General features: G+C 46.8%; 1 protein-coding gene across 6 annotated transcripts in view; it reads right to left on the reverse strand.

The window, feature by feature from the left end:
• Positions 1–16,265, reverse strand: part of LOC128767576 (glutamate receptor 3) — a 79,038-nt gene that overhangs the window by 9,095 nt on the left and 53,678 nt on the right. For all 6 annotated transcript variants that reach the window (XR_008416145.1, XR_008416144.1, XM_053879686.1 and 3 more), the window contains exons 9-13: positions 14,156–14,260; positions 12,522–12,728; positions 9,763–10,136; positions 8,903–9,101; positions 316–563 (exon numbers count right to left, since the gene is read on the reverse strand). Coding sequence is in view for 4 of the 6 variants with exons in the window: in XM_053879686.1 (XP_053735661.1) it covers positions 316–563; positions 8,903–9,101; positions 9,763–10,136; positions 12,522–12,728; positions 14,156–14,260 (1,133 nt within the window). In the remaining 2 variants the exon portion in view is untranslated. The remainder of the gene's footprint in view (positions 1–315; positions 564–8,902; positions 9,102–9,762; positions 10,137–12,521; positions 12,729–14,155; positions 14,261–16,265) is intronic.

Below are 16,265 nucleotides of genomic sequence, written 5' to 3' on the forward strand. Positions count from 1 at the left end.
GACAACACAACAGTCAGGTAGGACGGCACATGGGACAGCAGGAGAAGTCGAAGGAGAGAGAAAAGAAACAGCAAGAGACAAATATGAAACGGCTGTGAGCCTTAAACACCTGAGCTGGATCAGAGAGGGAATTCATATTTAGGCAGAATTTCAGTAATAACACCTTCGTAGCCAACTGAGTGAAGAGCAAACTACCATTACCTCTGTGTCCACAACAAAACAAGAAGAAGAGGAGGAGAGAATGACAACACGGGACATCAGGGTAGGTGGAATACTATAACAACATGGAGAATATTGTTATATTATTCCACCCACCTTAATGCTGAGCCTTTGGGCGTCGCCACACCGTAGCCTTTGGAGTCCAGGTTCCCACCGACTTTCATGGTGTCGCACGGCTTTCGCTGCTCGATGTACTCGTTCATGGTGGACTCGAGCAGGAAGGCGAACTTTCCCTTCGACTTTCGGACCCTGGCTACGCCATCGGGTGTGGTCTTAACAAACACTGAGGGCTCAGCGGATTTCATGTACGACCACATCTTCTCATACACTGCTATTTTGGAGCGCTGGAAAGAAAAGAAAGGGAGAAGTTTAGAAGCCTGAAACACCAGAGCCTGAAGTGGATTTTGAAGGATTGTTGAGTTTAATGATCTTTTCGCTGACGCTTGAATCGTTGAAGTATTTCTAGATATCGTTCGGAGCAAAAAAGGCGTGATATCTTTAAATACTTCACTGGTGAAGATTGTGTGTGTGTGTCGGGTATTTACAAGATCATTAAGGACAAGAATTCACAAAATCCATTTTATTCCTGCGCGTGCAATAAAACAGTTTTGAATTCTCAACCATGTTTCTACTTGAGTGTTGACAGACAGAGTGTTACTGTCTAAAGAGACAGGCAACGGACCGACGTGCTAATCTTCTCTGGGCATTCGCCATCAGCTCCAGCAAAAGTCGCACGGCTCCTCCTCACCTCATTGTTTACAGCATCTATGGCCCTCTCGGCTTCCTCCCCCCTCAAAGCTTCCCAGCTTTGGTTTGATTCAGTCCATCACGATTGAATTCTTGTTTTTGTGGTAGAGCAATACTACTAAGTGTTGAATGAGCCCCGCTGTATTAATGCATTAATAATCCATGGCCATTGGAAGTGAGAAAAGCAACCATTTTACGAGACTTTCAAGTCCACTATAAATAACAATTAAATTCACTTAAGTGAATTAAAGCAGTGTGCGGTAGTAGTTTAAAAATAGCCGCTAAATCTCATTACAGCCATTGAATTCAACAACGCAGCCCCTGACGGAACATCCGCGCAGTGACTCACAGTCAATGTGCAGAAGGAGCCAGAGGAGGGAACGGGAAGCGGGTTACACAGGCTCAAGGCGCGCCATCACAAAGTGACATAGAGGAGCGTTTTCCAAGCGCCCGGGGTCAGGCTTAGCAGGCCTGTAAGATGGAGAGGGGGACTTCAGCGCTATCTATAATAAGCATCAATTAAATTATTCAACGCCGCTGGATTATTTCGGCATAAGCATTTCACACTTTGAACAGATCTTGGTCCGAGCTGTGATGAGCCATATCCCTAGTGACACTGCAGCGCAGACTGCATCCCACGTCAGAAGCATGGTCTTTCTCTCAGGAAAGGCCAAAGAGAAGTGATAGTGTGGGATGGTTTTCAGGAACTGGCTGCCATCCACATCAGCATCAGCTGTGAATGGTTTGGGGGTGAGCGGACAAGCTGCTGTTATGAATGCATCTGCTGGCTAATACACTTGAGAAAAGAGACCCATTTGGGAAACAGGATTTAATTCCCACAGTTTTTGGATGCGGTTGTTTGACTGCAAATAACCACATGGGTTAGTTGCAATACATCTCATACCCTGCATCAGTGTACTAGCCGTATACTGTAAGTTTTCCTCAGGATACCTATTGCTAATGGATGTAAGCACTGGTTCAGTGATGGAGAATACCCAGGAAATAGGAGTCCCAAACTCACGGCCCGCGGGCCATTTGCGGCCAGAAGGATGTAGTTTTGTGACCTGCCACTAGGTGACCGAGTATGGCATTGGTGTGTGCAATAATGCAATTATGAAGTACCTTCCTGTTAGTAACATACTAAAGATGATGGAAATAACTGGCATAAACCACAGGACCTGCCACTCTGGACCCCCTGATCTGTGGCCCATCATCAACGGTGGCCCCCCCGTCATCCTAGATTGAGACTAGCTGAGAAATAATACAAGGAGGCGCACAATGAGATTAGTAGTAGATAGAGTAGATTTAAGGATGTGAGAGCTTCCAGCAAGAAACAACACAAGTTCCTGAAGATTGTTGTAAGATCTGTGTAATCTAAAGGACAGTGTTGCCACATATGATTGTGTTGCAGCTCGGAAAGTTGCTCCCCAACACTGACTTTTGGTTTGTTAGCGCTTAAGATAGAGTTTTCACTCTGAATCTTTCAGGGGAAGTTGGCTGGGGGTCAGGGGAGGTCTGCACCCCACTGACTCAGGAGCTGCAGGAAAGGAAAGGCCGCATTTGTCACTCTGGAAAGATCAATACGCTGTCTTTGGTCACCACAAAAGCAGGGTGTAAACCCCTTCTACGGCGCATGCTACATGATCTGTTTCTCTCGCTGAGTGGAAGATCAGATGTAAAATGGGGCACGTTTGTCAGCAGACTGGTGAAAGCTCTGTAAACAGGAGCATATCCACCCCTTATACAGGGCCATTAATAAGCAAAAGCATTAACCTTGACCCAGTGAAAGTGCTGCGCTGTTGTGCAATCATCCACAATTTGTGAGGTGGGCATCTGTGTTGGTGCGTCTCGCCGAGGGTGAGGATGAGATGAGACAACAACATAGCACAAGCTAATTAAACGGCCTCTTTGCTCTGATGACACGCACTGATGGTTTAAGTTGATGTGCAAGGACAACAGATAATGGCCAGATCAGACGGTGTGGAAGTGACAGTGAGAGGACACTATTTGGGAGGACAATTTCCCCACAGACCGCGCTCTCATCAGCCCGGGCGGAGCGAGCGCCTTCTCAAATGAGGGGAGGAGAATGGATCTGCGCATTGATCACGGATGACAGACCGTGCTGTCTCGGTGCTTCATGAAGTAGATTCATCAATAACGCCGCGAGGGAGGAGCGGGTCGAGTCCTAAACCGGCTGATCTGCCACACCTTTAGCCAGCAGGGACACGCCTCAGCTGAGCACCGCGGCACCAGGTGACACGGCTTGACTTCGTGGATCCAACATTCTCATCTCTGCTTTGACCGGTGGTTTTCTCAGCTCTGGTCGACGGTCATTGATGGGCAGGGATGGGATGAATGAGCTGGTATATTTACTTGCGTGGGACGCAGTGGGAAGTGTTGCACATATGACGGTCGTCCATACGCTCCAGCGTGTGCTCACACTGGATGCCGCCACTCCAAGCTTGTCATATTTGCATGTCAAATGAAACGTGAAGTATCAACAGGCACATTGTTGTCAGTGAGGTATTTGGCAATGACCGTTGTTATACCATGAATTCAGCAGCTTTGCATGAGAATCCAGGCAATCTAAGCGTAGCTAAGCCAACCCCTGCGGCACATGTTCACTCCTCAGGCCAAAACGTAGTGACCGCCATCAGGTGGACTCTTTCGTCCCGGGGGATCCCACCTTGACGCATTCGGCTTTCAATGGGATTCACCTGCCAGTGGCATTTCTGACATCTCAGGCAGTGCTTCACCACACTGTTCGGCGTGTAAAAAAACGCCGTGCAACGTGGGAATGACAGGTCAAGCTGTGGGCGGGACAGTGATTTTGGACCAAGACTGCCACTGCAGCAGCAGCAGTAGCTTCTGCATGCAGTAGACGCCTTGGACTAGTAGAGAACATTTACAAGTTGAACCCACTAATAGTGCAATTTGTTGGATAAAAGCTTGGACCTCATGGTATGTAATTGACCAGGCTTTATTTTATACTGGAAATGGCACGTAAGCAGTGTTAATATGGATATATCTCAGCCGGCATCACAGCGCAACACTGGGCCAAATTACAAACAGCTGTGGTCAGGTTAGGTCTCAGTTATCTGAGGGAGAGGTTGGACAGAAAAGGAATAACAAGTCACCAAACTCTGCATGGAACACAAGTGGAATGTGTGATGCTAAGAACCTTCTTAAAATTCCTGATGTGTGCTCCCCAGAGCAGTGGAAACAACTTGAATATTTACTAAGCCTTTTTTGGTTGGTGGACTTGACAGCAAAAATGAAGCAGCGGTGGAGCAAACTTCCAAACAGATGAGATCGACAGAAGCAGTCTTGTCAGTTCAACGAAACATTTGATTATATTATGTATTTTACATCTGCCAATACAAGCAGGGCCGAAGAAACACCCTTAAATGTGTGCTGTGTGAACAGATAAGTGCACCATGTTATCGCTCGGCAGACATTTCCAGTCAGTCACCATGGAAAATCTGCCGACTGAATGATTGAAATGTAAAATGAGAGATACAAATAAGTTGCTGTTCAGTGCCACAGCGCATTACACCCAAGCACAACACTGCTCTAATCACTTTCAATTACCCAAGTAGTCAAACTGCCTCCCACCTGAGAGAAGGTTACATCATCTGTGTAGGTGTTACTGCGGCTACAAAGCAGCCCGCATGTTTCTCCCAACAGAGGAAATGTTGGTCTTGAATGTGGCGCACTGACCTGAGATAAGAGGACTTCAGCATGAGCCAGAGTCTCCACACTCAAACAGACACGGAGAACATGCCCATTAGGCAGAGCATGGAGCAGTCGATAAGAAGAAACCCTTTCAGCACAAATCGGCATTTGGTCGCAAAGCCAGCCGCTCTGTGGTTCACATGTTACATAATTCATAAATCTGAACTGATCATTTGTTAAAGCAGAAATGCAACACAAGCCGTTTAAACAGAGGGTGGGGGGCTTTCATGCTGGGTCTCTCTGAGTGATGAGGGGCATGTCACGCCACCTAACAGTGATACATCACACGGACTTATTTAAAAAAAATAGACATGCAGTCGGTGGATCGGGGATGGTTCATGCACGTGGATCTGGTGTTTTCAGTCACTTTATCCATGTAGTGCTATTCAACCAAACCAAAATGGTGTCGACCCAACCAAGTGTCCAGGGCCACGGTTTCAATCAGCTTTCGCTCTATGCTATATGCATTTCAATTCGTATCTGCCGTACATTACAAGTTCATACTTCATATTTTATTATAGGTCTTTTTTTGCTTACTGAGATGGTTAAGCTCAGAGATGCAAAAGCTGAATCTGAACTGCTGCTTGACTTAGTACCGACTGATCCAAACCAAAAACAGTAACAATTTCCACATTCACTTTTTATGCTAACGCAATACTGAAGCATCCCAGGTGCCATCCTTCTTCTTCATGTGCTGCTTGTGCATCACAGTTCCATCTGCAGGCCGGCATGGGTACTACAGCGTTTCCAGTGGATCCGTTCTATCGGCTCCGGCTGTGACCTTTCATGTCTGCCTGCCTGACCTTGTGGGGGTGGTCCTCACCATGTTATCTCACATTAAAACTCTGATATTTAGTGATGTTCATTTATGTCTTAGCAGGTTTTGTTGCATACAGTTTTGAGGTTCTAGAACTACTTAAAAAAATTGTGCAACAATGGGAAGCGGGTGGGAAGGGTGGGGGGTAACTTCAGTCTCGGTGTATCCGCAGATATCACAGATAGCCTCGCAGCACTTTGAAATAAAGTTTGGAGGTGACTTGAAGGGGCCTTGTCCCCCGCCAACGAGATTCAGCAGCGGGCAGACGTGATTCAGGGTGAGTAGTAATTACCCTCTTTTCTAAATAACCACTTAATCTCTATTGATGGACGTCTTATTGTGCGGCTTTTTCTCCAGCATCTGTCTTGAGCAAAGTCTTTTTTCTTCTTATCCAGCGGTGTATCTGACGCCCACCCGACCCTCTGTCCTGCGCCTTGTTTGTGGACATTACCAGTTTTCCTCAATATCCTGTGCTCCAGGACAAGCTGTATCTCAAGAAATGAAAGTCGCAGCTCTGGAGGTGCACTTTGTCATTGAAGTGCCACTTGCTGTGGCCTGAATAGCAAACTGGCAAATCTTTGAAGCTTATTTCTGGACCGGGCTCGCAGCCCCCCTCGCCTGCTGCTACTGCTGGTGCCGCTCGTCTGCAGTCGGACAGAGCCTCGCTCCGAGGTTATGCCCAGCTCACAATAGTCGATCATCACTCTTGTCAGCGTTGCCTTTTATGCAAACAAGCTCTTGGCTTTCAAGGAGCTCTGCGCTGTGCTAGAACACAAAGTGACAACGGTGCTGGGAGTCGCGCTACAGTCGTCATAACTGCCTCTCAGGTTCTCACACGTTGGCGAGAATTAAATACTTTAACAAACCACAAAGCATCTATGGTGTCAAGTCAGAGACAAAATACACATTTCCTGAACATTAATTTTCTCCAAGTTATTGTTCTATAGCGGACAGCATTAGAGAATATTCTGTTATAGTAGCGGTGTATTTTGCAATCCATTCATCAACTGCAGACAGCGCACCCGCCCTCAAAAATAATGGATGTGGTTTTTAATGACCCAGCAGGATGAAGTCTGCGGGTGAACCGGAACTTCAGTGCACTAGACAGATGCGTTGGGGATAAACAAGACGAATCAAGCTCCAGGCCCTTCTGCACAGTCTCAAGGTGAAGAGCAAACAAAGACGGCAGTCTGGGGACATTCAGCCCGCAACCAGAAGGGACTGACTTCCAGACGCCGTGAGGTATTCAGCCTTTCGCTGGGCACATCCACGTCTCCCAGACCAGCTGTCCTTGTGAGCCGCAGCAGCTGATGCTCCGAGAAGATCTACTCTTACTCTTTCTTTTTTAATCCGGCTCACTTCCTTCATTCCCCAAACCCAGGAACAACACATATGGTGACGTAAGGTTCTGTCAAGTAAATAAGCCATATGTCCAATCTGTCAACTTCCCATCAAATGGGAGAGTTGGGGGGGTTTAATGTGCTCCAGGGCTGATGAAATGTGCATCAACTTTTGGAAGTAGGTTCCGCTTTCATTGGATTTTAATTGGGTTTGTTTATACCAGCTTTAAGTAGTGAGACATTTTAAGATTTGATCAGGCGGTGGGGTCGGCCATCTCGAGGGATCTGATGTCTCACCCCTGTCTTTGGGCTCTCCATTGACGGGAGGGCGGGACACTTGGAGGTGGACTGATATACTGGAGCATCGTCCAACCACAGTGAGCAGGTGACTGGATGGGGAGTTCACAGGCGACTGAAACACTGGGCTTTAGAGTTTACTACTGATGGTTGTCTATGTCGAGTTGAGTTCACCAGGACATCTGTAGCCGTCTCTTTTCCAACATGACCATCCCACAATGTACTGCCCCCGTTCAAGCTCAACTGATATCAGTGAGTCGCGGAGCAAAGAGGTGGGATTTAAAACATTGCTCTTATAATGTGGGAGAAAAGAATCCGCCACAACTTTCAGCGTCATTATCGCTGACTCAGAACTTCACTATCCAAAATGAAATTGCCTCTGCGTGTTAGTCATGGATGAGTGAAAATGAAGCAGGTGACATCATTAAAAATGAACGGCCTGGGAGTCGGTGACTCACGTGACGCGTTTGAAATGTCTGAAAGTGATTTCAAATTTCCATCTGGCTGATGTCGTACGGCTCTAATTAAACCTGAATGTGTTTCCTGAAAAACAGATCTGAAATAGAACTTGAACTCGATTAATCAGCCTGTAACCCCCCCCCCCACACACACACCCCCACACCCCCTGCCCCCCACCCCCATCAACCCTCTGCAGCTTTAATTAAAAGTCCCTTGAAATAGCAGTTCGCACATGTCATTTTCCATTTGAAGACTGGAGGATGTAACTAGAGCAGTCACTTGATAGAAAAGCAGCCGGTGTAACTTGTCGTCTCTGGCTGTTGAACCTTCTGCTGCTTCATTGTCTGACGCTAATCCTAATCTGTAATTGGCATCCATCATCTCAGAGGCGCAGATAAAAATACAACCCTCGCAGCTGTGTCGCTCTGACTCCCCTGGAAAGTCACGAAGATAATGAACTCTAGATGCTGTGTGTTGCTTTCAGGCTCAAGACACTTTCCCCTCCAACAAGTGAGTGCATGAAGGTGAGCTGTTGCAGCCCATGGACGCCACTTCAGGCGGCTTGTGCGTGTTGGGAGCCATCCATCCTGCAGCTAATAGAACAGGAGGGATATTTGTGCCAACAGGCTGCAGCTGTGGAGCATATGAATTGTTTCTCTCCTGCTGATGAATAATGAGCGAGCGCGAGATAAAAGACGTGCCACGGTGCCGAGTCTTCATCCGAGTGCTTTTTCTTAATTCCACATGCAACTGTTTGGCGCCGCACAAAGCGGAGAGCTCCGGCAATGTTGAACAGAAAATGAGATTTTTCCTGCTCTCAGGTCTCAGCTCTCTCTTAATTGACTCTCACCTAATCCAGCGGGACAAACCAACACCGCGCTCGCATCCGCTTGACCTCCGCTGCTCGTCTTCATCAGGCCCAAATTGCCCGCCACGGCCAGCCAACTAATTATATTCCAGGAGTTGACCCTTCGGAGTTTGAGGCTGATGTGGGTGCTTGGATGAGCCTCCTGTTTTTATCACCTCTGAGCTTCCCGTGCTGTTATCACACTTTCTGCTGACAAGCCTCAAGGTTGCGCTGAGTAATTTCCCATTCATGTCAGAGGAGTTCAAGAGCTGCTCCACTGTCAACCTGCCTGGTTTGGAGCGATCGAGCCAGGGTCAGCCATGTTGCACTCACGGTGCTCAACAGAGGAACCTTCATCTAGGACATTCCACCCTCGCGTCTCAGACAGGCTTTAACAAGGCGGCAAATCATGACTCGGCGTGTTTAATTCGCAACGCTCACCCTGAAGAACTCCTTGGTGGAACCTGAGTCCAGAGTGCCATATGCAATCTCCGTCTGCTTGGCCAGATCCTCGGCGCTCTCAATAGGCGAGACCATCCTCTCCACCGTGAGGAAGGCAGCCAGGTTGGCAGTGTAGGAGGAGATGATGATGAGGGTGAAGAACCACCAGACGCCACCGACGATACGGCCCGAAAGAGACCTGAGGGACAGGGATGAAGTGAATGACTCAATCCCTGGAGTTCTGCTTAAGCCGTCAGAGCTTTATGTTTCAAAATCTGCAAGAAAGTCAGCTGAATGGTATCGAAATGAGCTCCACTTGAAGAGGTTTATTAATGCTGCACTCTGCATCGGTAGAATCCAACTCTACTGTCCATGTGCTGCTGACACGAATCATCACATCCTAAAACACAACACTTCCAATGGTTACACTTATCTAAAGTGTTTCTGAATTTCCAGAATTCTAAGCTATAGACATTAAGGATGATAGAAACTAGGAGCAAATCCTCACAATCCCTTGAACATAAGGCCAGATTTAACTCATAATGTTCATTGTTCTCTCTTTAAATCTATTTTTAATTTCAAACTTAAATGTATTATTATTATGATTATCATTCAGGGCCTTAAACAAAATCTTGAATGTCTTTGCGATGGAAATTTTCAGGTTTTTCTCTTTCATAATGGATGTCTGCAACTATAACTTTACATTAAAGTGTCAAAGCACAGAACATGGATAACAATGGCAAATGTTAGAGCAGTAAAAACATCCCAGCAATTAACTGCTATCATTGTCTGCGGCGCAGTTTATTACAGATTCCATTTGAAAAGTTGCATTCCAAGTTCTGCATTCTGCACCGACCCACCTGGGTGAGATGTCACAGCCCTGCTGCATGAAGGCTCCCAGGGAGAACCACAGGGAGTTAAAGATGCCAAAGTCATTGGGTGGGTCTGGTGGAGTCTGTGGGTCTTTGGTCTCGTCCTGCTCCTCGAGATTCCACTCGTAAGGACTGAATCGGCTGACCAGGAACAGAACCACGCTCACCCCGATATAGGCAAACACTATACACATCCAGATCTCATAGGCCAGCGGGTCCAGGAAGGAGAAAACACCGGGCTTGGACTTTTGAGGCTTCTTTATCATAATGGAGATGCCCAAGCTCATAAAGGGCTTGGAAAAGTCTATCACCTCCTCTCGCACCAGAGTAATGGTGAGAGGTGCAACTGCTATATCTGCTCTCTAGAAACAGGGACATGCACAAAAACAGTGATCAGTCATGACCTGAAGCAGGTGTCGCGCCGTCTTTGTACATACAATAGTTTAGCTTCTTGCAGGAGAGAAATCTAAAGTTACAGTCACAACAGTGTTAGAAATGTCAGAGTTCATCCTAAAACACAGCAGAACACCTCACACAAATCAAAGAAGTGGGGGTCAGGACCCCCCTGAAAATGGCTCAGCCTCTGTCAATAAAAAGAATTATTTGAATTCAGGTGGTTATGGAGGTCAGCAGCAATATTCTCAGATTAGCCTTGTGTTTTGGTGTGTTTTCCAAGCTGCTTCTCTTTATCTACCTCCTTAGCTCAGCTTATCAAAACACATCCAGAGGTGGTTGTTGCCGCCGTCACTTTGGGCTTCTTTGTGAAGGCAAATAATGAATCACATTCGACAGCTGTACTGCAGCCGCCGCGTGTGTTAATTTATCAAATAAAACCCTTTGTTTTGTTGCGTCAAAGTATTGGGCCAACGCAGCGTTTTAGCCAGGGAGAACACAATAAGACGCAATAAACCGTTAGCGTGTCAACAGAACAGCGGCGTAAGCAGCTCTCAATCGATGGCCAGACAAACCACACGGCAGCAGCCTGCGGTCTAACCTTTAGAAGACAACTGAAATCAAATGAATTTACTGGTCAAAAGGTCACACTGCACTGACGCATTAGTCCCGGCTCACCTGCAGTAAACTGAGGAGCCGGGGACGACTTGACTGTGACCTGAGGATCTTTCTGACTAGTGACTGGCCAGAAGCTACTAGTGTTATGTTGAGGATTAGGACATTAGATAAACCCACTGACACATAAAAACAGTTTTTCATTTACAGTTGCTGTTTAACCAACGACATATCGTGAGCATATCTTCGGATTGATCTATTGGTTCCACCTGAGATCAGGGAACATTATTACCATATATGAAAAGTACTTATTCACACATGGTAGCTAGTACTGGTTACCATCTTGTTTTACGAAAAATTGATCTAATACCAGTGAAAAGCAAATAAATTGTTTCATAGTGGTTAATATGTTCCCCGATCTTGAGTGTGACCAGACAATAGTATGTCAACAAAATGAAGCTGAAATAGTATTCACTCATTTTCAGTCAAAACAGAACGAAAAATTCAAAAGGTTCATTTAAAGACAGGTGAACAACAAAGAATAAAAAAATACGATAATATGATAATTCTCACTTCTTCTGTGGTTCCCAGCTATTTTTAAGCTGCTAACAGTAACTCGACAACACAGGTGGTGAATCTAAAATGTGGTTTGAAGGGCAACTGTATGACTTTTGTCTATTTTTAAATGTTTCTAACCTTTCCATGTTTTGGGTCGCGGTGGCCCCGGGGCCTCAGGTGCCGTGTAGACGGCCCACATGCGCAGTAAAGAGGCCGATGACATCATGACTCCACTCTACTGACCAGTCATGGCAGCCCGTCTTCTTATGATTTTACTTTCCACTGAGAAGTTTTGAGTTGGCTAATTTAAAGTGAGCATATCATTTTAGTTCTGACCAAACTTTTTGCAGTGTAATGCAATGTTGAAATCATTTTTCTGCTCAAGTACATATTGAATGACGTATCTTTCATGTCCAGTATCTGATCATTTAATTCCATGGAGCTTTAAAGCGGACTCGCTGGCGATTCTCATTTTTGGACTCTCGGGCAAACCCTCTGAGGAGCTGCACAGAGTGGTCTTTTTCCATTTGAAAGATAATTTGGTGGCGCTAGAGCGCCACGTCGAGCCATCTCTCCTTCTGATAGTGGGGAAATTGAACAGATGAGGAGCCTCATGCATTTTGCATTTGGCCGCCGCTCAACTATTGCGGCAAATCCAGCCTGCCGGAGGTGCTGCGAGAGCACTGTCAGATGTAAAACACGGCAGGACTCTTTCCTCTTGTAAGAGGCTCAGCGTTCATGAAGCACAAGGCATATGGATCTTGTTGCTTCGCACCACCACCACGCTGCTGCTTTTCTCTCTGGACGCAATTACGCCATCACTTCAAAGGTGTTCAATTGTTGGCGCATTAACGTGATGACAGTGTGTTTGCCACATGGACCTTTGCCGTACTCACCTCTGCTGTAAGGGAAAGGCGGCGTTATTGCAATGAACAGCACTGAGAAATGATATCATTTTCTCCATCTCAAGATAATCACCAACTCCCCAACGCTTGCGGCTGCACCTGACAAATTCACTCCCAGCCAAGCTTTCTGAGGCGCGTTAGATATTGAAGAAGAGCTGATGAGTTCACAAAGAGGTTGGTGAGCACCTTGAGACAGAAAAATGAGATCTCCTCTCATGTTGAAGTTCCTTGCAAACTGTCATGTAATCAGCGAAAAAGGAGGCTCCCACTACTCACCCCATAGACCAGTTCACCCACCATCCCGTTCCACGTCTTGGTCTCGGGGTCTCGGGCTCCGTACTTCCCATCCATTACTATAGACAGTTTGTACTTAATTCCAACATGTTTGGCAATCTCAGATGCTAAATCGACGCAGTAGCCTTCATATCTGTCATTCCCCTCCAGATGCATATAATTTTTCTTGTACATCACATAAGGAGCTTCCTGTTGGTTCAAACACACACTGGTTTATTGACTCTCGTGCAAGTCACCGCTACATATGCAGTATGCATGCTCTCATTCGCCCCCGTGCACACACTCATATCATGTAATGTCATGCGCTCGTGCTCACACAGCGGAGGCCGATGAGCTCGGCGTGAGTGAGAGGTCACACCGCTTTCATCGGCCCGTGGAAGCCAACAGACACCAGGACCAATGCAGCCAACCCTGCTAGGGTGCAAGTGTGGGGTGAAGGAGGGCGGAACTAGGGAGAGACCGATTATTTAGTAGGGCTGGGAGTCATTGGCAGGCGTGCTGTGGGTGGGCTGGGTGAAGGGTGGGGATGGGGATGTCGGATGGGATCCACAAGTAAATGCCCGTGACAGGAAGGGGGACCGGACGGTGGCCAGACCATCAAGCTCATGAATGCCGAGCTGCAACGGTGTTTCAGTAAAGCAAAATCTGATGAAAAGGAATCGAGGAAAAAGATCTGCGCTCCATATGAGGGGAGCAGGAGGGTGGCAGCTTCTGCCGTCTCCTTTTCAAGATGCCGTCTCTCAGGAGAGCAGGCGTTGTCATTACAGCCACACACAATTAGAGTGCGAGAAGGAGAGCAATGGTTTGTTTGTTCTGTGTTGAATGTATTCCCTCGTCTGAGATGCCGCGAGGCTTCGCCTCGGGCCTCGTCGTGGAGATATGACGTCAATAAACACCAGCTTTCCAGAACTTGATCATGAAGCTGATCTAGAGTGGTTTGACCATGCGAAGGAGAAGCAGCTACCGCTAGCTTGACCACACTTTGATTTCGGTCAACTGGTCCTTGACAATCCAAACTTTCCTTCCTTTCTTTCCAACAAGGCAAGTCACATGACTGCAAGAGGCTCACGCCATTGGCTGACACTTTTCAGCCCGGCGTGTCCTGCAAAACGTTGCCACTTCAACACAGAACCTGCGCCGGAGCAACACAAAACAGATCAGAGAGGTGACAAAAAGGAAGAGGCTTCTTCTTACACCTGCTCGGATTGGTCTTGTTTTGCGCTGCCCCGCTGACAAAACCATGGCTTCCCCAGCCTCTATCAGTCTATCCTGAGTGTCATTGAACATTTACTTGGTGAGGCAGACAGGTCTACTTACGTATGCGCTTGCTAATTGATGGAGTCAACCATTACCATTTATACCATCATTGTGATGTCACTGCTACGACAGGCCACTGAAGTATGGGAAATTAAAATGCTTTGACACCCACACGGATACAGTTGAAACACTCTTCCGAGTGGGAGCGACTGTTTCAACATGTAGTGAGTGGATGGAAAGCAACACAAGAAAGATGTGGTTCTACCCGCCCAGGACAGAATGTATCACTCATTGGAATCAACACCATGACCTTGAGTGGCAGAATATGTGAAACATTTAAAACTGCATGAGAAGTGTACCATAATAGTAGTGACCACAATCGTTCGGTTTTCCACTGAGGAGTCGTTGGTGACCTGCGGGTCCATAATATTTACAAATCGAGTGTATTCGTTCCAGTACCCGATCTGCAAAGAGAAAGCGCGGGTTAGTGACTGTCGGGATTCTCCGGTTCAAGAGTGAGACGCAGGAGTGCATGCAGCAGAGACGAGCTTCAGTACGACCGCATTCCACCATGATGCAGGGCTAATTAAAGCATTTCCCACGGGACTGCTTCCGGCTGCCCTTCAGTTCAACTGGATCAGCGTGGAATGAGGTGAATATTAAAATCATCCAAGTGGCTCAGTGAACAACATGAAAACACACCAATGTTTTATGCTCCTCACGTCGCTCAAATGAGGATCACACTGGAGTTGAAAGTCTACTGTTGGTTTTTTGCAGTCTGGCGTGTTCAAACAGCCAAAATGCGGCGAAATGAAAGTGCTTGGCTGCGGCAGACGAACATATGGCCCGGAACTTGTGTCCCTCCCAACTTCAGCTCCCCAGGTTTTATGGTAAATAATTGATATTCTGCCTGTGAACTGCATACACGCTTAATAATTGAGCATAATATTTGACTGCCTCCTTGCTTGCCCCAGCACAGGCCTGCCGCTGCAGCTCCTCAGCATTCTGGTGTGCAGATGCTTAAGTCAAACCAATGTCAAGTGTTTGTTTGCCCATCTGAAATAATGGCTGCTCTGGCTCATGATGAAACGTGTTGCATATGTTGCTGCCAAAAGTCCAACTGTTCCTGGCAAGACTTTTTGCTGCGCACATCTGGCACTCATTTTCCCTTTTTCAGATCTTTAAATATTTTGGCGAGACAGGTGTGCAGACTTCGACACCAAATGGTGGCGCTAGAAAACAGGCGCTTCCTGGAACCTTTTGGCTTCAAGTCGTGGTGAATTCATTTGGGGTTGACTCTGGTTGGAAGCCTTGTCCACTCCTCTGTCTGCCAAGACAGTGCCTCACCAATGGGAAGATATGTCATCAATGACTGTCACTCGCTGCTTCCTCTTTCCATCTTTTGGTCTTTCCTCTTCAGTTCAGGTAATTGCTGGTGGCTGTGCTTGCCCTCCCCCTGCTGGCTGAGTGCACTCCGACACATCTGAAATCAACCCCTCTGTCATCGCCTGTACGTAAACCTGCTTCCGTCTCTACTGCCTGACAGTTTGTGAGCCTCGCTGCCACAGCCGTTTCACTTTTGGCTTGACACCGAGCTATTCCGGAAACGTGAAACAAACGTAAACAATATTTATCCCTGAACTCTCCTGCCTTCTTTCGGCAACTCAGTGACCTAAACGGAAATCTATCAGCAGACTTCCCAATGTGATATTGTCGTCGTAGATTCACTTGAGTTGAAGGTGCTTTAGTCGGGAAACCAAACGTGGTTTTAACAAGGTTCAACTGAAAGCAATAGATTTTAAAATGGAAACTTTGCTCTGTTGGTCAAGATTTGAGGAACAAATGTGGACAATAATCCTTTCTGTGTCCTTGTTATTTCCTAATTCAATTTGCTGGTGCAAGACCGCATCATATTTTATAGGGTCACATGTCTTACTTTTATGCCGTCAGTTATTTTTGAAATTATAGCGAGAGAAACGACGAGACCTCTTCAGCACCGGAGGACGAGCCATTGTGCGCACATAGACTTGCATGGCTGAAACTTTGAGACAAGCATATACTGCTGGTGGGATCAACCCATTTTGAAGTTTGCCAGGCAGCAACCATCCACAAGGGCCACGGTGGGTTCCGATAAACGCCTCCAGTCAGGTGTCTGGAGACTGCAATGTCTGGTGCGGCTTGTTTCACCTTACTGGTTTGCCTCTGTGTGGTTGTTTGGCTGGAACAAAAACCTGCACCGACTGCAGCCCGTTGGGGGCCAGTTTGAAAGAGTTCTGGGTGTGTTGAGCTAATGCAAGATTCCCCAAAGGGACGGTGTTTGAAGTGTGTTTAAACGGTATGTAAACTCGCTGCCGCCGCTGTAAAGAGTATCATTTGTCAATGAAATTATTATTACTTATTACTTATTTAGTACACCTCTGCATAACATTGTATCCTTGTTAACATTAAAGAAAAGGAAAAAGAAAGTAA

Source organism: Synchiropus splendidus, chromosome 11, assembly GCF_027744825.2.
Source record: "Synchiropus splendidus isolate RoL2022-P1 chromosome 11, RoL_Sspl_1.0, whole genome shotgun sequence".
In the NCBI taxonomy this organism is placed as follows: Eukaryota; Metazoa; Chordata; class Actinopteri; order Syngnathiformes; family Callionymidae; genus Synchiropus; species Synchiropus splendidus.